This window comes from Protopterus annectens, chromosome 4.part0 (genome assembly GCF_019279795.1).
Source record: "Protopterus annectens isolate FY-2018-M chromosome 4.part0, PAN1.0, whole genome shotgun sequence".
NCBI lineage: Eukaryota > Metazoa > Chordata > Ceratodontiformes > Protopteridae > Protopterus > Protopterus annectens.
Window position 1 is genome coordinate 289189580 of NC_056733.1, and position 21922 is coordinate 289211501.

At 42.5% G+C, this 21922-nt stretch overlaps 1 protein-coding gene across 1 annotated transcript in view; it reads left to right on the forward strand.

Annotated features, from left to right (window-relative positions):
* SLC8B1 (solute carrier family 8 member B1) overlaps positions 1 to 21922 on the forward strand; it is a 1008250-nt gene that overhangs the window by 260556 nt on the left and 725772 nt on the right. Inside the window, exons 4-6 of the mRNA XM_044068272.1 lie at positions 7231 to 7283; positions 8375 to 8431; positions 8721 to 8827. Of these exons, the coding sequence (XP_043924207.1) occupies positions 7231 to 7283; positions 8375 to 8431; positions 8721 to 8827 (217 nt within the window). The remainder of the gene's footprint in view (positions 1 to 7230; positions 7284 to 8374; positions 8432 to 8720; positions 8828 to 21922) is intronic.

Below are 21922 nucleotides of genomic sequence, written 5' to 3' on the forward strand. Positions count from 1 at the left end.
TAACACCTAGGTAGAGAACATCTGTTCTCCAACATAGTGTTTTGTTTTTAAGTTCTACCGTATTTCCTAAAGGTAGATCATACCTGTTAAATCTTATACATTTCTTTGAGAAGGCCCTCAGACAATCAGTAGTGGTTATCTTGAGCTTAACAAGGCATTCAGTACCATACTACATGACAGAAATATCAGGAAGCTATATCAGCCTTAAACATTGGTCCCTGTATAGTAAGACAGATAACCAACTGGCCTAGAGACACAGAACACATGTTTTATGTGTAGGGGGTGCTTCTTCAGAGTAAAGGTGACCAGTGGAGTTCCCCAGGAGTTAATGCTGGAACATGTCCTGTTCAGCATCATTTTTTTCTGGTCTCAAAACTGAAAGCAAGTACCCCTGGTTAACCAAATTTACTGATGACTGCAAACTAGGTGTAATTATCAAAAACCCTGAAAGTGTGTATACCCCTCAGAAAGTGATTACAAGAGTAAACACTTGTACGGATGATGGACTGAAACAGAACACGAAGAAGTGTAGTACTGATCCCTTTGTATGACAAGACTTCACCACTACTTACAGTATTAGCAACGCCCCATAATCAGATAAAAAAAAATTTGAGTACCTGGGTAAGTAATTTCCTATCTTTTGATCACTACGTAGCAAGTGTGGTCTAGAAATCCTTTTACTTATTGCAACTAATTGCAAAGGATATTTCATCCAGATTCAAAGAAGTGATGTTCCTCTGTATTCTGCTTTAATCAGATCATTTGTAAAATATAGCACTCCAGTTTGGTATGTACCACACTAGACACATTAAAAAAAAAATCCAAAGATTCCAGAGGTGCGTTGTAAAAAAAAGATCTTTAGTCTCAGGAACCTTAGTTGCCAACAGAGGTTGAGTGCATTGTGCCTATACTCTGTATCCTGTAGACTCCTGATAGGTGACTTGTGCCTTACTTATGCTGCCCTTATAGATCCTGTTATCCTTAAACTCCTTTTTCTCAGTAAATCAAATAGATAGCTAACACTAGAACCCAGAGACCTCCACCTTCGTCAGCAAATAAAAATGCTCTGGAGGAATAGGTACTCCACTCTGTCTTCCCCTTCTCTGGAACAAACTTCCCATGCAAATTAAGCAGTGCAATTTCGTTATCCTCATTCAAATGAATGTTGGATGCCTGGATGGATACCCTCAAGTTTTTACCAGGATTAACTGGCCTCATCCTTCTTGAGAGAGGCAGGTCCCGGCCCCACACTCACATAAATATGAAGAAAAGGCATCTGATATAACAAACTCACTTATAAGGGAATTTCACTTACCAGACGGCTGATAGGGCTGTCTTATTCGGTTATAGAGGAATACGCATGCATATCTACATGTGTGCTGTTTCATGTGAAATGGTGGAGAAGTCAGCTAGTTGGAAGAGGTGTACAATATCTGTAGAGTTAAAATGTCAAATTGTTTTAATAGAGAATAAAAACAAAACACAGGCTGACATTGTATAGAAGTATGGTCTTAGTAAGTCTACAGTTAGTGATAATTGGATTAACTGTGAGAAATAAATACCTTCCAGACAGTTTGCTGACAGTAGCAAGACAATGTGGAAGTCTACATATGATGATGTTGAAGATGCTCTTTTCTGTTGGTTAAAGCAACTGCGTTTAATTGGTGAGCCTGTGAGTGGTGCAATATTAAGAGAAGGCAGCTAGTTTTGTCTGTGAACCTGGTCACGGCGACTTTAACTGTAGTGATGTCTGGTTGGATTGGTTTAAGAAATGCTGAGCTGTTATCTTCCGCATTCTGAGTGGAGAATCTGAGTCTGTACCACAAGAATTGGCCAAGGACTGGCTGTAAAGTTAAACTACTACACTAGACCAATATGATGAACGTAACATATTCACTGCAGACAAAACAGGTTTGTTCTATAAGCTGTTGCTGGACCGCACAGTGACATTCAAATGAGACGCTTGCCATTGCAGCAAGAGAAGTAAAGAGTGTCTTACTTTATTGCCTGCTGTGAATATGGATGGATTTGAAAAGCTGCCGCTGTTAGCCATTGGTAAGTCTACCAACCCATGATATTTCAAAGGTGTGAAGTCAGTCCCAGCGTAGTACAGAAATTACCACAAATCATGGATGATTGGCAGTCTGTTCAGCAGGTGTCTGATAGAATTGGTCTGAAAATTTGTCACGAAAAAATGGCATGTTCTTATGATTGTTGATAACTGTAGCACAAGTGATCCAGTTGTTGCCCAACAGCTTAAAGCAATACAGCTGGAGTTTCTGCCACCCAACTGTACCAGTCAGCTTCAGCCATGTGACATGGGAATTATCCAGAACTTTAAAGTTTTGTACAGAAAGTGAATTTTGGAGAAACTTATTGTGGCTATTGAGAACAGCGATCTTGAAAATTTTTGCAGTTGGTGTACTCCAGAGTCTGCATTGGGCATGTTCAGTTTGGCAGAAAGAAATAACAGCTACTTACATTCAGCTATTGTTTTAAGAAGGTGGGGTTTCTCGAGAATGTTCAGACCATGGATGATCATCCAAAACCATCCAGCTCTATAGCTGCCCGTGACTGTGGCAACATTTTTGAATGACTGATAGAACTGCATTTCTTGGACCAGAATAAGTAATCGGAAGAATTTCTTGTAGTTGATGAACAGGTCCAGACAGAGCCTTACCAGAACATTGTAGCAGAAGGTAAGGTGAAGTCTGCAGGTATCGATTGTGCACAAAGGGATGACTAATCTAGTGAAGATGAGGTTCCAGTGGCATTTCCACCATCAACGCGTTAAGCAAACATGGCACTGAGAATGTTGCAATGTTACATTGAACATAACGCTAGTGACCCAGCCAAGTTGGATGTCCTGATGACTTGCATTGGCAAAGTAGATGCATACTTGGCTAAAACGGCAGAAAGAAATGCAGTGCAGAAGAAACTGACTGATTTACTTTGCTTATCAGTAATACATTTCAGTACATGCATGTAAAGATATTGGGGTCTATATTATATATTCGAAGTTTCAAAACTTCAAACCGCATATGTTCAACAACATATGAGCGAAGTTTGAAACATCGAAAATATAATAAAAAATGTAAAAAAAAAAAAAAAAAAAACTTACCTCAACGCTCTGAGCCATGGGGGGGCAAGCCCCCCTGCACCCACCACACCCCCGCTACTTAAATATACCAACTCTGAGATCACACTTCAGTGCAGAAAAGGTAAATGTTCCCATTCTGTTCCGTATGGAGCTGTTGCTTTTCACCTCCAAACTTTTTAAAGTTCAGTCATATGGTATAACCAACAAAATAATCACTATTGGCGTGAATGCAACAAATAAATCCAAAAACAGATAAAACATGCCAAAAAATAACAGACTCCACTGAAAAGATTGCACCTTCACTGAAGATTGTAACTTCTTTATTCCAACACACAAATGATTAAGCGCTGTCATCCACAGGAATGTGGACTTCATCAGAATAATCACTATTAATTGATTACAACTTGTATATTCTTTTTTGGCGCCAAAAATTCACTGTTAAAAAAAAAACTTACTTTTAAAGAAGCAAACAAATCAGTTAAAACATATAAATACAATATTATTCTTTAAACATTCACTATATTTATATATATATATATATATATATATATATATATGTATATGTATATATATAAGAACATATTAAATACTTTGAACATAAAACAAAAAATATAAAAATATTTTTATGTATTAATACATGAATGTTGTCTCAGTTTAATAAATATAATATTAATGCACTTACACGTGTACAATCATATGATGTCGACCATATGACATTCGAACTTTAAAAAGTTCGAGTAATTAATAGGGACCCAAATATTATAGCTTGATAACATCTATCACGTAATTTATTTATTTATTTTATTTTACATTTGTTGACTGGGTTTGTCCGACTGAGCTAAGTAGCCCTTTTTCAGTGGAGGCCTGGGGAGAAAAGCTCCACATGTTGTACAGATTGACAACTGGCTTACAGAAGATATTCAAAGCAACACATACATGAAAAACAAGGATTTACTACAGTAAACTAATCATTATGTCTGTTGGATTTAGAATCCTACAACATTCAGAAGGACTAACAATAGTTTTATCACCAGACGTAAAATCTTACAGTATGCAGATAAGAATGTATGTAATGTGCTTAGCTAGAGAAGTTGACGCAAGACAAGGTCTAAAAAAATTACATAAATTGGGAGCAGATAGAGGTGTGCAGTTAGGGTTGATAAGCTGTTTATTGGAGGTGGGTACAGAGGCAGGTCCATTGACTTAACAGGTATTCTTTAGTGGCTAGCTTGAACTGATTAAGTTGCTTGAGTGACCTGATCTCTAGTGGGAGTTTTTTTCCAGCCCTTGGAAGGATTATAGCTATAGAGAATACATCCGTTCTTACTTTTAGGTTTGTGGATTTGTAGCAGGTCTAGGTTAGAGCTCCAGAGGGATCTAGCAGGTGAATAGTGGGAGATGACAGATGATAGGGTAGGACAGTAAGAAGGCTGATAAAGGATAGAGTGGATGGTCTGGAGGTGAGGGAGAAGAAACTGGTGAGGTAGTTCTAGCTAGTTAAGGTGTTTGATTGAGAGACAGTGATGTGACTTGTATGTTTGATGGTCTGCAAATTTGGCTATCTTGTTGTAGGTAGATTCAAGTTTGGCAAGGAGTGTGGAGTTGAGGGAAGTAAGAATTTGAAGTTACTTTAGCTTCACTGGTAAGAAACTTTTTGTTGCGGTAGAGGATGTTTTCTTGATACAGTTGTTAATGTGTTGATCGAATTTAAGTTGGTCGTCAATGATGACACCAAGGAGCTTAGTGCTAGTTTCCACCTCGATGTGTGTGTTATTGAGGGACAGGATTGTGATAGTGGATTTAATGTGGTGGTAGATATTTAGGAAGAAAAAACAGTAGCTTAGTTTTTTTTTGGGGGGGGGGGTTCAGGGTAAGCTGGCTATCAGAGAGAAGAGGAGAGTGCAGACTGCCATTTCACTGCTTGAAATCAGTCAGTGAGGTACCTGGAAAACCATGCAACAGTAGCAGGGGAGAAGTTAAAGCTTTTGACACCGTCTCTCACCCTCTCCCTCTGCACAAACTAGCCAACCTTAGATCTAAGAATAGGCAGGAGACAAGTTTATTGTTATCTCTGGCAAGGGATATAGTATTAAGGAGTGATAGTAGGGCAGTAGTAGTACTATGCTTTGGTCTAAAGCCATGTTGAGTAGGTGTGAGCAGATTTTCAGAGAGTAGGTAGTGCACCACTTGTTTATGTATGCATTTTTCTAGAACTTTAGAGAGAGGAGAGAGGATAGCAGTTGTTCTAAAACTGGTGATGTCGGAGGAGTTACCTCCATTATGTATTGGTAGAATGAAGAATTGTTTACATATGGAAGGGACTTTGGACTCTGAAATGGAGCGGTTTATTAAGATAGATACAGTGAGAGCAAGAGAGTCAGCAGCTAACTGAAGGAAAAGGGAAAGGAGTGTTGTCGGTAGAAGCTGAGCAAGGTAGTAGGGATTTAATGTAGCTAGTTTGGTACAGGTTTGAGGGAAAAATAATTTGATGAGAGTATAGTGGGGTTTGATGGAATGGTTTGAAATATTATTGAAGGTAGATAGACGAGTTGGCACTGGGGTTAATAGTTTGGATCGAGAGTCAATGAAGTATGTGTTGAATGTGGAGGCAGTATCTTTGGGAGTCTTATCAGGAGAAGGACTGGGGGAGCAGGGACCACCACTACATAGTATGTGGTTTAGTGAGTTCCAAATTTATTTTTAGGTTAGATTTCGAGGCTGAGGGTGGATTATAGTAGAAGTCTGTTTTGTCTTTATTAATACACTTTTTGGTATGATTTCTAAGTTCTTTGTATTTTAGCAAGTCTGCAGGGAGCTTTGGTTTGGTCCATGTTTTCCATGCTTTGTCTCTATTTTTCATTAGGATGCGGGTGGAATTTGATAGCAATGGAGATAGATTTAATACGGACTGTGCAAAGTGGGGAAAGTGAGTCAAGAATATTGAGAAAGGTGGAGTTGAAAGACAGGATGGCATCGTCAAGGGGGAGTTGGGTAAGGAAATTCCAGTTAACTTTAGAGAGAAGAGATTTAAAGGTGTCTAGGTCTAAGTTAGTAAGCGTGCGGCATGTGATAAATCTATGCTATTTTAGTAAAGTGAGGGATATATCAAAGTACTTTTTCAGTGTAAGGTGGAATAAAGTAACAAGTACATGATTTTCTGCTGACTGATTACTTTACTTGTCAGTAATGCATTACAGTACTGTACGTGTAAAAATGTTATAATATCAACTTTGACATCCACAGTTTGACCGTTTTGGACCCCTCCCCCTGTCCATGTGTCTACACTGGCCCTACCCTCCTCCCTTCTGTGTGGACATCGTAAATGGGTGCCCCATTGACCTACTATACCTGCTAGGGTGCAGCATCTTAGCTAGGAGCCCTTTAAGTATATTCTTGTGTGTGGCAAGACCAGCTCTGGATATAGCAGACATTAAATATAACGAACTACTTTGCCAAGTCCCTTGAAGTCCGTTATAGTGGGATTCTACTATGATTCATTCCTTGCTATTTGATGTACTTCATTTTATTGTTATGGAAGCTGATCAAGTAGTCTGGTCTTATTTTTGGCATTTACGTGGCCTGGAGAAGGACAAGGATCAACTTACCTGCTTAATATATAAAGTTTTTTTGTCACTGTCCATTTTCAACCACACATTTGCTAGCTCAAATAATTTGGTTGCTTTGAAAAAGGAAACTGAACTAAGATACAACAGTTTATAAAACTAGAACTGTACTTTGGCTTATTGTCTGAGACACAAGGCTTCATGGAGTGACACAGTGTATATTTGAATGTAATGCTTTGTACAAATGTTGATAGCTTTGTCTTAAATACTATGTATGCTCCTGCATGTGTGCACAGCTTAGTTGATAATAGCTAGACACTTCTCACTTGATTTGTATGTGCATAGAACTTTTTTAAACTCTGGTGCATTATATAGTCCACAGTTGTTTTTCCATTTCTGGAATAAGTACTGTTTTACTCCTTATAAAAGCTTCATTTAAAAAAATTGAAATCTGTTCACTTTGGATTTATAATTGTTTAAAAATCATGAACCTGTATAATGTACAGCTTTGGGAAAGGGATGGAAATGTCAGTAGATTAATTTTTCTCTCTCTCTTTTTAATCTCAGGCACTCTGGCTCTTTTACTTGTTTTTAATCCTTGGAGTAACCGCTGAGAAGTTGTAAGTAACCATGGAGTGCTGTCCTCTTCCTTCTTATGGAACCTGTTGTTGATAATTGTGGTTAAGATTTACTTGTTTTTTTGAAACAAGTCCTGCCAAAACACAACACAGAAGCATACAATCAAGAGTACAACCTCCTTCAAGTACAGTGATAGCACTGTGTTTTTTTTTTTTTTTTTTTATCTTAATGCAGTTTAGTTCCAGGTGTGTCTTGATGGAGGTTTGTTGTGTGTGAATTTTCTGAAAAACACACTAGGTAGAGTATTTGGATGTGTAAGAAACATTTCCCAGTCCATCAGTCAGAAAACCAGCAAAGGAAACTCGTTTAAACAGTGGTTACTGAATGAGTTATGTGTACTGAAAGTTGTCACTGACCACAGAGATGGCTTTTATTTAGTGATGTAAAACTGTCAAATGCCTCTAGGTAGCTTATTTGGACAAAAGGATACAGCAGAGCCCTGCAGCTGGGTTTAAGCTGATCTGTACAGTTTCCTATTCTAGAGGGAGGCTATAGTGAGTCATATTGAGTGTCTTTTGCTTCTGTTTCTTTTTCAAATGCTAGGTCTAAATGTTAATGCTGTTAGTCATCAAAATAGAACTAAAGTGAGATTAAGGGGCTCAGAAAAGACAGATATGGCCATTGTCTGTATGCTTCTTTGTATTCAGCCTCAGAAGAGGCCACCACTGTATGTACAGTGACCAGTTAAATACACTTTGGATACCATGTTTCTTAGTATACCGACCACAGACTTCACGCATGCTAAAAGTATACTACTACTTGGTGGCTACTTTAGTACCTTGTCCAATGACTATGAATTGTACCCATCAGTTGGCTGTGAATTATGTTACATGACACTGTCCACTGCCTTTGGCAGGGATCTACCAGTTTGTAGAGACGGGTCATTTGGAACATAGTGAATGGATCAGAAAACACTAAGCTTAAAATCATACATACAAATTATGTTTTTTTTTTTTTTTCAAACTGTCAGGTTGATTAGTGTGCACAAATTGACTTTATGAAAAACTGAACTAAGTAAAGCACACAAGCCTTCCGATCTGTAACATTATATTTTTTTTCTGTCTAACACCAGCTTTTGTCCCAACTTGGCGGCGATTGCTAATGTAATGAGGCTGTCTCACAATGTGGCAGTATCCTTTAATAGTGGAGCATTCCTTTTAGAGCATTGACTATTCCTTTTAGAACATTGCATAACTGGATTTGAAGAACTGAAGGCTTGGATCTTATTGTATGTGTTTTATTAATGTCTGTATAAAACCTGTTATTGGGAATTACTTTGGAGCTTTGGTCTGATGTCAGTTTTTGTTAAACGTTCTTTCACAGTAGGTCTGTGAAGATCTGAGCACACATCAGTAAGATAGTTATTTACCATTGTTAATGTGCTATTAAGAAACTGTTTTCCTTAACTTCTTACTTCATGGTGTAACATTTTTGGCCCTTGGAAATGGAGCACCTGATGTCTTCAGTGCTGTGGCAGCATTTTCTGCCCCTCGTTCTGCAGGCCTTGCTATTGGTGCACTGTTTGGTATGTATGCATTTCTTCATAAAGCTGTGGTGTGTGAAATTAGCTTTGGCATTCACAGACGTACTCTGATTGCTGTACCTTTTTTTCCCAAAGATATATATCCCTTGAATGGCTTAAAGTTTAGCAGCCCTTAATTTTAGCACTAAATATCCATTGAGACCCATGGGACATGGTTGTTCAATCTGAGCTGCCACAGCAGCTCCTTAAACTCTCTACAAAAATTCTTTCCATATAAAATTGTGAATTTTAAATGTGTTTTTTTTTTAAGCATTTTATTGTTTCCATTATACTTGTTAATTATACTCACTTCTTCCAATAAAAAAAAAAATAAATCAGATGGTTTCTTCTTGTGACTGCTCATCTCGGGAAAAGATCCAACAATACTTTCAGATATAATTTGTCTGAATAATGGTACTGTTAGGGAAGGCGTTGTGTAGGTTTGGGGTTAGGGTTAGCACATGCAAACAGGGATGGACAAGGGGAGTTGTGGTTTTATGATGGTGCCGCGATCTCTGATGACCTTGTCAGTCTAGAGTGACTGGCAATTGTCACAATCCGTTTACTAAAGGTGACAGTGCTGCACTTTGCATTTAATTTAAAACTGTGTCTAGTACAGCATTGATCTGCATGGTTTAGCCCTTGCTCTGGTAATGCATTGTCTATTGTTAAACAAATGACAACACCCGGCTTACAGTCCTCAGCAAGTTAAGATAACCATATATCTGGGATACTAGTCTGGAAGTCTGAGAAGTAGGTGCCATACAACTGGTGTCACAGTACCAAGCCCTGAGGAGTGCCACTAGTCACCTTTTTGTTTCTCAGGGGCCACATGCTACTTTCAGTGTGAGTTCTGTCAGTCAGTAAGCTGTTCATTTTGTATTGTAAGGGTCTACAATTAGGCCTTTAAGCTTATTTACAATTGTAGTATGGGGAATAGTATCAAAAGCCTTTGTCAGATCCAGGTGTACTTTATGAACTGTGTGGCCACTATCTACAACTAAAGTGGGTTTCTTGAAGTTTACTAAGTTAAGTAAACATGATCTCCCTTTGACAAAAAACATATTGTTGTAGTTTTACAACAAAAAAATTTTTTGTATGTCTTGAGTTTGTAAAATGGGCTGTAATTTGTTCCATGGCTGTGCAAATTAGGCTTCTTAGACTGATGAGGGTAATAGTTCTTGGGATATGAGGTAGATCACCCTTTATGTTGTGGCATACTGATATCTGATGTCCTTCAAGGATGCATCTGCAGTCATAACATATGGGTTGTCCTGCTTCAGGCAGCCCTTCGGTCAGCCGGATTCCAAAGTCTGGGTCTGGCCTCGGCTGATGTCGCACTTTCCCCGACGTCAGAGCGTCTGGGGTATAAAAGCATCAGCCGACGCCATTTTCCTCAGTCTTTCTTGCTGTGCGGTGCCCGAAGCAGAAGCTGTTCGCAAGTGCCGGTCGGTCAGATCCAGTGATTTCAGCTACCGAAGACTTCGAAAAAAGCTAAGTACCCCGTTGGGGACTCTTTCTTGCCTCAGCCGATGTCAGACAAAGTAAATAATTGTTTAACTTGTGGGAAACAAATACCTCATAAGGATTTCCATTCTTACTGCCTTCTTTGCTTAGGCCCAGACCACAACATATCAGCCTGTTTAGCCTGTGCCTCCTTCAACCGACGAACTCTTAGACGTCGGTCAGAGTTTGCAGAGGAATTTTTTGGAGCCGCTTTTGCTTATAAAATGCCGTCGGAGACTCCGACTTCGCATATGGTCAAAAAACGCAAGGAAAAGGACCGACACTCGTTGCCCACGGTTTCGGCTGAAACCACGGCTAGGCCTACCGCGAGTGTCTCGGTTTCGGCCGAAACCGAGTCCTCGGCGATTCCTTCTTCCGAAACCATACTTCCGACCATCGAGGCCCCGGCTGAGTCGGCTTCAGAACTACCTACCGAAGCTAGTGTTCAGGAATTGTCCAACACCATACCTTTGGACATTTCTACCCCTGCACGTGGGGCAGCTAGGCCCCCTGCTTCCATGTCCATTAAGGCCTTTTCAAGGGCTAAAGCTGCCAAACTTTCAAAAGCTTTGCCTGCCAAATCTACCTCCCAGAGCCTTCCTCTAGTTCACAGATCCTCAGCCTTGATGAGGACCTTATTTCCTTAATTAGGGGTTCTCAACCTCACCCAGACAGGGCTTCTCAACCTCCTCCAGACAAAAGGCCCAGGATTGACCCCTCTGATCCACACTCTTCAGATGATTCCACGGATGGATCTGAGTTGTCAGACCACCAGGAAGGGGCTTACTCGCCTTATGAGGATTCAGATGCAGAGGAATCTATCCATTCGGCCTGCCCTCCTGAAGAGTTTTCCTTTGGGGAAACTCTACACTCCATGAGAGAGCATTTTCAATGGCAAGGTCAGGATTTCTCTGATTCTAGAAAAAGATTAAGGACCTTTTTGCATTTGCCTCAGCATAGGCCCTTAGCTATACCTCCTGTTCTGAATGTAATTGATGATGTGTACAATGATGTCAGTACAGCCCCTGATACCCTCCCTCCGGCCCCTGCCAAACGTGACAGATACTACAGGGTCCCGGATTCTGATTTCCATTTGTATAAAGCCCATTCTGCAGACCCAGAAACTATTTCTCAGGGCCCTAAAGGGGATGTCCTTCATGGATGCATCTGCAGTCATAACAACTGGGTTGTCCTGTCGTCAGGCAGCCCTTCAGTCGGCCGGATTCCAAAGTCCGGGTCCGGCTTCGGCTGATGTCGCACTTCTCCCGACGTCATCTCTGTTGGTCTTCGGGTATAAAGGCATCAGCCGACGCCATTTTCCTCAGTCTTTCTTGCCGCGTGGCACCCGAAGCAGAAGCTGTTCGCAAGTGCCGGTCGGTCAGATCCAGAGATTACTACTTCCGAATACTACTTCGAAGACTTCTAAAAGCTAAGTACCCCGTTGGGGACTCTTTCTTGCCTCAGCCGATGTCAGAAAAAGTCAATAACTGTTTAACTTGTGGGAAACAAATACCTCATAAAGATTTCCACTCTTACTGTTTGCCTTGTTTAGGCCCAGACCACGACGTTTCAGCCTGTGCCTCATTCAACCGACGAACGCTTAGGCGTCGGTCGGAGTTTGCTGAGCAGTTTTTCGCTCAGATTTTGCGTACATTATGCCGCCGGATCCTCCGACTACCCAGATTGTTAAAAACGAAAGAAAAAGACCGACACTTCGGGTCCGCGGTTTCGGCCGAAACCATGGTTAAGCAACGTTAGTGTCTCGGTTTCGGCCGAAACCGAGAAAACTGATCAAAGCACAGCTGAATCAATGACTACTACTGAGGCTCCTGCTACCTTACTTGAAACGGCCTCAGAAATCTTACCTACAGTGGTTACTAGTGACTTATCAGACACCATCCCTTTGGATGTCTCTACCCCAGCACGTGGTGCTGCTAGGCCTCCTGCAGCCATGTCTATTAAGGCCTTTGCCAGGGCTAAAGCAGCCAAATCTACTAAATCAGTGCCTGTTAAGCCCCTCAACTAGGCCCACTTCTAGTTCACAAATGCTTACTCTGGCAGAGGATTTAATATCCTTAATTAGGGATCTCAATCTCACCCAGACAGGGCCTCTTAGCCCCAGAAAGAGACCTAGAGCAGAGCCCCGAGCCTGTGTCCTCTGATGATTCCGCTGAGGACTCTGATATTACAGACCAGCCAGAGGCTCATTTCTCCAATTATGAAGACTCAGATGCTGAAGAATCCATTCCAGCTGCTTCTCCACCAGAAGAATTCTCCTTTGGGGAAACCTTACATGCCATGCGAGAACAATTCCAATGGCAGGAACAGGATTTCTCAGATTCCAGAAAAAGACTTAGGACTTTTCTGCACCTACCACAACACAGGCCTTTAGCTATACCTCCTGTCCTCTCTGTTGTGGACGATGCATTTAATGATGTCTGCACTGCACCAGATTCCTTACCTCCAGCCCCTGTCAAACCAGACAGATTTTACAGGGTTCCAGACACTCATCACCACTTATACAAGGCCCCACTTGCAGACCCCGAAACCATATCCCAGGGGCCTAAGGCAGCAGCCTCGACCACAGCAAAACACCCTATTCCTTCTCAAAGGGCAGCCAGGTCTTTAGACAGATGGGGCAAAAGGTTTACACCTCCGCTACTCTCTCGGCTAGAGCTTTAAATTGTCAGTTTCACATGATACAATACCAAGAGTTTATGCTTGATCAGTTAACTAAAAAGCTATCCTCTGATGACTCTATAGATAAGAAATATATATTAGAAATGATAAATAACATACAACAGGTTAGTAACCATTCCTTAAAATGTGGCTATGATGCACTGGAGGCTTCATTTAGATCAGCCATGACTGGCACAGTGATAAGAAGACATGCATGGCTGAAGGAACAGGTCTTACCGGATCATGTTAAAGCTAAGTTATTAGATGCACCTATGGATAAGGCCAGTTTGTTTGGTACACCTGCCCAGCAGGTAATGAAGAAAATGGAAGAAAAGGCAAAATCTGTACAAACGGTTAAAGATTTCTTGCAGGTTCAACCCCCAAGGTTTAGCAGGAACTGGCCTGCCAAAAATTGGTCCTTTCCTGACTCAACAAGATCCCAAAGGGGCAGGAATAGACGTCCCAGAGGCAGAAATCAATCCAGAGGGGGTGCCTACAGAGGACGACAGTGGCAAGGTAATAACAGAGGCACAGACACAGCCACTGCCACTACAACAGCACAGTGACTTGATTCTAACTCCGCCTACCAGGGAACAAATAGCAGCACCATTAGGCGGAAAATTAACCTTATTTTCGAAAAACTGGCACTATATCACAAAAGACAAGTGGATTCTGCAAACCATAGACCAAGGATACCGGTTCCACTTCCACACTTTACCAGTCAAAAGAGGAATGCCAAACCTGCCTCCAAATCAAAAAACAGAAGCTCTACAGCAGATAATGCAACTAACAAAGATGAGAGCTGTGGAAAGAGTGCCAATAACAGAGCAAGGCAAAGGATTCTACTCCAGACTATTCCTAGTTCCGAAAAAAGCTGGAGACCTATTCTCGACCTGTCCATCTTAAATACATACATCATTGTCCCAAAATTCAAAATGCTGACCCTCCAGTAACTTCTTCCCATGCTGGGCAAGGAGTGCTGGCTGGTAACTCTAGATCTCAAGGAGGCATACCTGCACGTCCCCATACGACCAATTTGCAGAAGATACCTCAGATTTCTTGCAGGATCAGAGCACTATCAATTCTCAGCATTGCCCTTTGGCTTATCTACTGCGCCCAGAGTATTCACAAAATGCCTGGCATCAGTAATCGCCCACTGCAGACTACAGGGAATCCAAATTTATCCATACCTGGACGACTGTCTGCTACAGGGGGACAGCAAAAGCAAGCTGACAACAGATTTACAAAGGGTCATTTACTTGCTACAAGCACTGGGATACACAGTCAATTTACAAAAGTCAAGGCTGATACCATCCCAAACAAGGACATTCTTGGGCGCGGAATTGGACACAGTAAAACAAATGGCATTCCTAACTGCAGAAAAACAAAAAGAAATCCCTCTTTACTTCTTGGCACTAACAAAACAGAACAAGCTAACAGCAAGAAAAGTTCTACAGGCCTTGGGCTTCATGGCATCCTGCATAATCTTGGTTCCACATGCCAGACTACATATGAGAAAACTACAGTGGTACCTAAAGAAATTATGGTCCCAACACAAGCACAGCCTAGAAGCAGAAATTCCTCTAATCCCATGCCTAAAACAGGAGTTCCTATGGTGGGCTCAAGCATGCCAGTCAAATCCAGGCCTACCCTTTCACAACTATCAAGCAAGCCAAACCATCACAACAGACGCCTCAGACCTAGGATGGGGGGCTCACATGCTGGACAAATGCGTACAAGGATTGTGGACACAGGACCAGCTCCATTTGCACATCAACCTAAAAGAAATGCTGGCAGTAAAGCTGGCAATCCAAAAATTCAGACCATTCCTCAAAGCAGGATATTTGATGATAAGGACAGACAACACCACAGTCATGTGGTACATCAACAAACAGGGAGGCACTCATTCATACCCCCTATGCAGAATGACTTTGGACCTTTGGAACCTGGCTCAGCTACAACATCCAGTTACAGGCAATATTCGTACCAGGAAAGGAGAATACTCTAGCAGACATGTTAAGCAGAACCACCTCGGATGCTCACGAATGGATGCTACACCCGGACATCTTCAAGGCCATCTCAAAGAAATGGGGAATGCCACAGATAGATCTATTCGCTTCCCCTCTCAATCACCAGCTCAAAAAATTCTGCACAAGGACATTCCACCCACTTGCATGGAAAGTGGACTCGCTCTCCTTCAGCTGGAAAGGTCTGACAGCATATGCATTCCCACCTCTTCCCTTGATACACAAGGTATTACTAAAAATCAAGGAGGAACGCCCAAGGATAACCCTGATAGCTCCAAACTGGCCAAGACAACACTGGTACCCATTGCTGAGGAGCATGTCTCGGGACAAAATGTGGCCAATACCCCTGATGCCTTTGATGTTAACCCAGAACAACTACAGCATCATGCATCCAAACCTAAAAACTTTGCAACTGACTGCATGGAACATCACATAGCAGCAACTAATCCAGAGCTTTCCCAAAGGGTTAAAGACATTATCCTTGAAGCCCGCAGACCTTCAACAAGAAGGAACTATGCAGGAAAATGGAAAAGGTTTGTCATTTGGAGTGCTGAAAGAGGAAAAGATGTGTCCAATATAGACATTGCTAACATTCTGGAGTATTTGGCAGAGCTTCTACATACAGGCCTGTCCTATTCCTCCATCAAGATACATGCATCAGCTATTTCAGCAGAATACAGCTTTGATCCACCTGTCTTTTCACATCCTTTACTCAGGCAGTTCCTCAGAGGGATCAAGAATGTAAAACCTCCTAGGAAACCACCATTGCCAGCTTGGGATTTGAACTTTGTGCTGGAAAAGTTGACACCGCACCTTTTGAACCAGCAGCAACAGCAGACCTGCAGCATCTATCGTGGAAAACTGCTTTCCTACTGGCAATAACCTCAGCAAGAAGGGTTTCTGAACTTCAGGCCCTAATGGCAGTACAACCCTTCCTAATCTTCCACCAAGATAGAGTGTCCATGAGGACTAATCCTACATTTATGCCTAAGGTGGTATCCAGAGTGTCTTTAAACCAGGCAATCCACCTACCTACCTTCTTCCCAAACCCACAAAACAGAGGGAAAGAATGCTGCATACCTTGGATGTACATAGACAGCTACGCTACTACCTGGACAGAACAAAAGTAACAGAAAACTGACCAGCTGTTTGTAGCCTATGCAACAGGAAGGGAAGGAAAAGCGATTTCCAAACAGACAATCTCCAAATGGATAGGAAATTGCATACGATTCTGTTACTCCTTTCATGGAAAACCAATTCCACAGAACATAAGGCCTCATTCTACAAGGGCAACAGCCACTACCACAGCCTTCTTACGAGGAGTGGCAACCAAGGACATTATTGAGGCGGCTACTTGGACCTCCGTGCATACATTTGCCAAGCATTATAATTTACCTCTGTATTCCAGATCCCGAGCAGGGTTTGCCACTGCTGTACTGCAAGGGATCCTAACCACACCATAATCTATTCTTCCTCCTCCCTAGTTGGCTATGGTATTCTACCCAGTTGTTATGACTGCAGATGCATCCATGAAGGTCATAGTACAGTTTTGTACCTACCATAAATGTAGATGTCCGAACTGGATAGCATCTGCAGTCAGGATTACCCTCCCTCCTTCCCTCTGTGGTACTCCTAGGGTATTTACCCTCCTAATAGCTAGCTGGCGGGGGGAGTCTCTTATGGTGTATTTGTTTGTATATATGTACATACATGCTTATTTTTTGTGTTTGCCTTCTATCTTTTTGGAAACATTGGCATTTACCCAAAATTTAGCCTTCCAAGAGGGCAACTGGCATCTGGGGCAAGAAACACTGAGGAAAATGGCGTCGGCTGATGCCTTTATACCCGAAGACCAACAGAGATGACGTCGGGAGAAGTGCGACATCAGCCGAAGCCGGACCCGGACTTTGGAATCCGGCCGACCGAAGGGCTGCCTGACGACAGGACAACCCAGTTGTTATGACTGCAGATGCTATCCAGTTCGGACATCTACATTTATGGTAGGTACAAAGCTGTACTTTGCGGCCGCTACTGCCAAAAATCCTCTACCCTCTGACAGAGAGTCTAGAGCTTTAGAGAGATGGGGAAAGAAGGTGTATACTTCTGCAACTCTTTCTGTCAGGGCATTAAACTGTCAATTTCATATGATACAGTACCAGGAGTATTTGTTAGATGAACTGAATAAGAAACGTTCTTCTCCTGAACCCCTAGACCGTAAATCCTTACAGGATTTGGTACACAACTCGCAACAGGTTAGTAATCATTTCTTAAAATGTGGCTATGATGCACTGGAGGCTTCATTTAGATCAGCTATGACTGGGGCAGTTATTCGTAGGCATGCCTGGCTGAAGGAGCAATCTTTGCCAGACCATGTCAAAGCTAAACTCCTGGATGCTCCAATGGAGAAACAAAATTTATTTGGCTCCTCTGCTCAGGAGATCTTAAAAAAGGTTGAAGAAAAGGCAAAATCTGTGCAAACAGTTAAAGATTTCCAGCAAGTTCAACCACCGAGATTCAGCAGAAACTGGCCTACTAAGAATTGGTCCTTTCCAGACTCGGACAGAGCCCAGAGAGGCAGGAACAGGTGCCCTAGAGGCAGAGGTCAATCGAAGGGCTCCTACAGAGGCCGTCAGTGGCAGCCTGCCAACCAGAGGAGTAGTGCAACAGCAACAACAACAACTACTACACCAGGACAGGGTCAATGACTTAACTCTGATTCTGCCTACCAGGGATCAACTAGAAGCACCCTTGGGAGGAAAGCTGGCTTTATTCTAAAAAAACTGGCATTATATCACAAAGGATACATGGACACTGCAAATAATAGACAAAGGATACAGGTTCCACTTTCACACTTTGCCAAAAAGAGGCAGAATGCCAAACCTTCCACCAAATCAGAGGGCAGAGGCTTTAAAACAAATCGGCAATTTACTTCAGATGAAAGCTATAGAAAAGGTACCATGTTCAGAACAAGGCCAAGGATTTTACTCCAGACTATTCCTTGTACCAAGAAAGGAAAATCAATGGAGGCCTATTCTCGACCTGTCCGCACTGAACACTTATCTCATTGTGCCAAAATTCAAAATGCTGACCCTACAGCAACTTCTTCCCATGTTGGGCAAGGAGTCTTGGCTGGTGACTCTAGATCTCAAGGAGGCATACCTGCACGTCCCTATTCGACCAAACTGCATAAGACACCTCAGATTTCTTGCAGGATCAGAGCATTATCAATTCTCAGCATTGCCCTTTGGCTTATCTACTGCGCCCAGAGTATTCACGAAATGCCTGGCATCAGTAATTGCACATTGCAGACTACAGGGAATTCAAATTTACCCATACCTGGACGACTGCCTAATACAAGCGGACAACAAGGAAAATTTGATAAAGGACTTGGCTTATGCCATACACCTGCTACAGACCTTTGGATACACAGTAAACATCCAAAAGTCAAGACTAGTACCATCCCAAAGGATAACCTTTTTGGGTGCAGATCTGGACACAACCACCCAAATGGGCTTTCTCACAGAAGAAAAACAAAAACAACTTCCAGATTACTTCATGATTCTGACAAGACAAACTCAGCTTACTGCAAGGAAAATCCTGCAGGCCCTGGGTTACATGGCATCCTGCATAATTCTAATACCGCATGCCAGGCTGCATATGAGGAAATTACAATGGTACCTCCGGAGTGTATGGTCTCAGCACAGTCACAGTTTAGAAACCATGATACCAATCATTCCATGCCTTCAAAAAGAATTCCTGTGGTGGGCTCAGGCCTGCCAGTCCAACAGAGGGTTGCCTTTCAACAAACCAAAACCAAGGCAGACCATCACCACGGACGCCTCAGACCGAGGATGGGGAGCACACATGGAGGACAAATGTATCCAAGGCCTATGGCCTCAAGGACAGCTAAGCATGCACATAAACCAAAAGGAAATGCTGGCAGTGAGGCATGCAATCGAGGCATTCAAACCCTTCCTCCAACAAGGACACCTGCTAATAAGGACAGACAACACCACGGTCATGTCGTACATAAACAAGCAGGGAGGCCCACATTCCTACCCTCTATGCCGGATGGCTATGAATCTGTGGGAACTATGCCTGAATCTCAGTATCCAACTACAGGCCCAATTCGTGCCAGGGAAAGAAAATGCACTGACGGACAGCTTAAGCAGAACTACCATGGATGCGCACGCATGGATGCTGCACCCAGACATCTTCCAACTCATAGCAAAGACATGGGGAATGCCGGAGATAGATTTGTTCGCCTCCCCACTCAACAATCAACTGAAGACATTCTGCTCAAGGACATACCACCCACAAGCTTGGAGGGTGGACTCTCTCTCAGCTGGAAAGCCCTAACAGTATATGCCTTCCCACCTCTCCCATTGATGTACAAGGTTCTACTGAAGATCAGGGAGGAACAGCCAAAAGTGATACTAATAGCTCCGGACTGGCCAAGACAACACTGGTATCCATTATTGAGAAGCATGTCTCAGGCAAAATCATGGCCTCTCCTCCTATGGCCTCTTCTTCTGACGCAGAACAATTTCAAGACCCTGCATCCCAACTTGAAAACATTGCAGCTAACTGCCTGGAAAATTCCTTAAATCCCAATCAAACTGTTTTATCTCAGAGGGTGAAGGACATTATCCTGGAGGCTCGCAGGCCTTCCACAAGGAAGACATACTCAGCTAAATGGAAGAGATTTCTCATTTGGAGCGCATCAAAGGGCACAGATGTCACAGTGGCAAACCTAACACATATCCTAGAATACTTAGCAGAATTGTTCCAAAATGGCCTGTCCTACTCTTCCATTAAGATTCATGCTTCAGCAATTTCAGCAGAATACAATGTGGATCCACCTATCTTCTCACATCCTCTCCTCAGACAATTTCTGAGAGGGATCAAAAATATCAAACCTCCAAGAGGACCCCCTCTACCTGCCTGGGATCTCAACTTTGTGCTGGAGAAACTGACACTACCTCCTTTTGAACCAGCAGCATCAGCGGATCTACAGTTTCTATCTTGGAAAACTGCATTCCTTCTGGCAATCACTTCAGCAAGAAGAGTATCTGAGTTACAAGCATTAATGGCAGTGCAGCCTTTTCTTATTTTCCACCAGGACAGGGTGTCACTAAGAACCAATCCTACTTTTATGCCAAAGGTGGTATCTAGGGTATCCTTGAACCAAGCTATTCACTTGCCTACGTTCTTCCCTAATCCACAGAATAGAGGGGAAAAACCTTTGCACACCCTGGATATACACAGACAACTACGCTACTACTTGGACAGAACAAAAACTAGCAGAAAAACTGACCAACTTTTTGTAGCATATGCAACTGAGGTGCAAGGAAGAGCAATTTCCAAACAGACAATTTCAAAATGGATAGGAAATTGCATTCGCTTTTGCTACTCCTTTCATGGAAAGACAGTTCCTGAAAATATCAGGCCTCACTCCACAAGGGCCACGGCCACCAATACAGCCTTCCTACGGGGGGTGGCTACCAAGGACATTTTAGAAGCTGCTACTTGGAGCTCCGTGCATACATTTGCCAAGCATTACAATCTACCTTTATACTCTAGATCCAGAGCAGGGTTTGCAACTGCAGTCCTGCAGGGATCTTAACTACCTCATCCTTTTCTTAGTACCTCCTCCCTCAGATTGGCTATGGTATTCTACCCATATGTTATGACTGCAGATGCATCCTTGAAGGACATAGTACAGTTTTGTACCTACCATAAATGTAGATGTCCGATAGGTATGCATCTGCAGTCAGGATTACCCTCCCTCCTTCCCCTCTGTGGTATTCCTAGGGTGCTTACCCCTCTTTTAGCTAGCTGGGGGAATCTATTATGGTGTATTTGTTTGTTTATACATGTATATAATTTGCAGATGTTTGGAACTTTTCAGCATTTATCCAAATTTAGCCTTCCTAGAGGGCACCTGGCATCTGGGGTAAGAAAAACTGAGGAAAATGGCGTCGGCTGATGCTTTTATACCCCAGACGCTCTGACGTCGGGGAAAGTGCGACATCAGTCGAGGCCAGACCCAGACTTTGAAATCCTGCCGACCGAAGGGCTGCCTGAGGCAGGACAACCCATATGTTATGACTGCAGATGCATACCTATTGGACATCTACATTTATGGTAGGTACAAAACTGTACTTTTTCCAGGCTCTCTGTTAAAATGTTAATGCTCACAACGGCAAGTGCCAGCTCACTAAAAAAAAAAAAAAGATTGAAATTTCAGGAAAACAGTGAATATCAAACATTCTTCTCCTTTAAACCTGTGTTTTTTTGCAGTCCCCCTGCCCACCCTGATGTGTAGGGCAAGCCCCCCACTACCCCAAACTTACATTTCCCAACTCCAAGATCATCTTACCTTAGAGAAAAGGGAATATTCTGAGATGTTGCCACCTCAGACTTGGTATATGCAAGTCTGTTTTTTTGGCCATTCAGTCTTTACATTTTTGAGACTCACTGAAACAGATACATTCATTTCAAATGGTTTTCTGCTTTCCATACCTCAGGAACATGCTGTTGGTTATGCCTAAGCTGAGCAGTTTTAAGAAGGGATCAGTAAGGGCATGCTGGTGGTGTTAAGTAAGTAGGAGCCAGATTTCCCAACAATTTGCACTTGGAATTAGTCACTTACTCTGAGACATGCTGTGGGAGTAAGTGACTTACTCCCAGAGCAAGCCTTTGGAATGTTGCTTCCCCTGGTTGTAGGCCTTTTTGTAGGCATTACACTGAAGTTACTTGCTTACACTGAGATCTTATCTTTTGGAATCAGGCCCTAGGTATATTGTTGAGGCCCATTTTTACATTACAGAGTGTACTTAGGACATGTTCCTTAATAGTCTTCCAGGGAGGAGGAGCCTTAAGG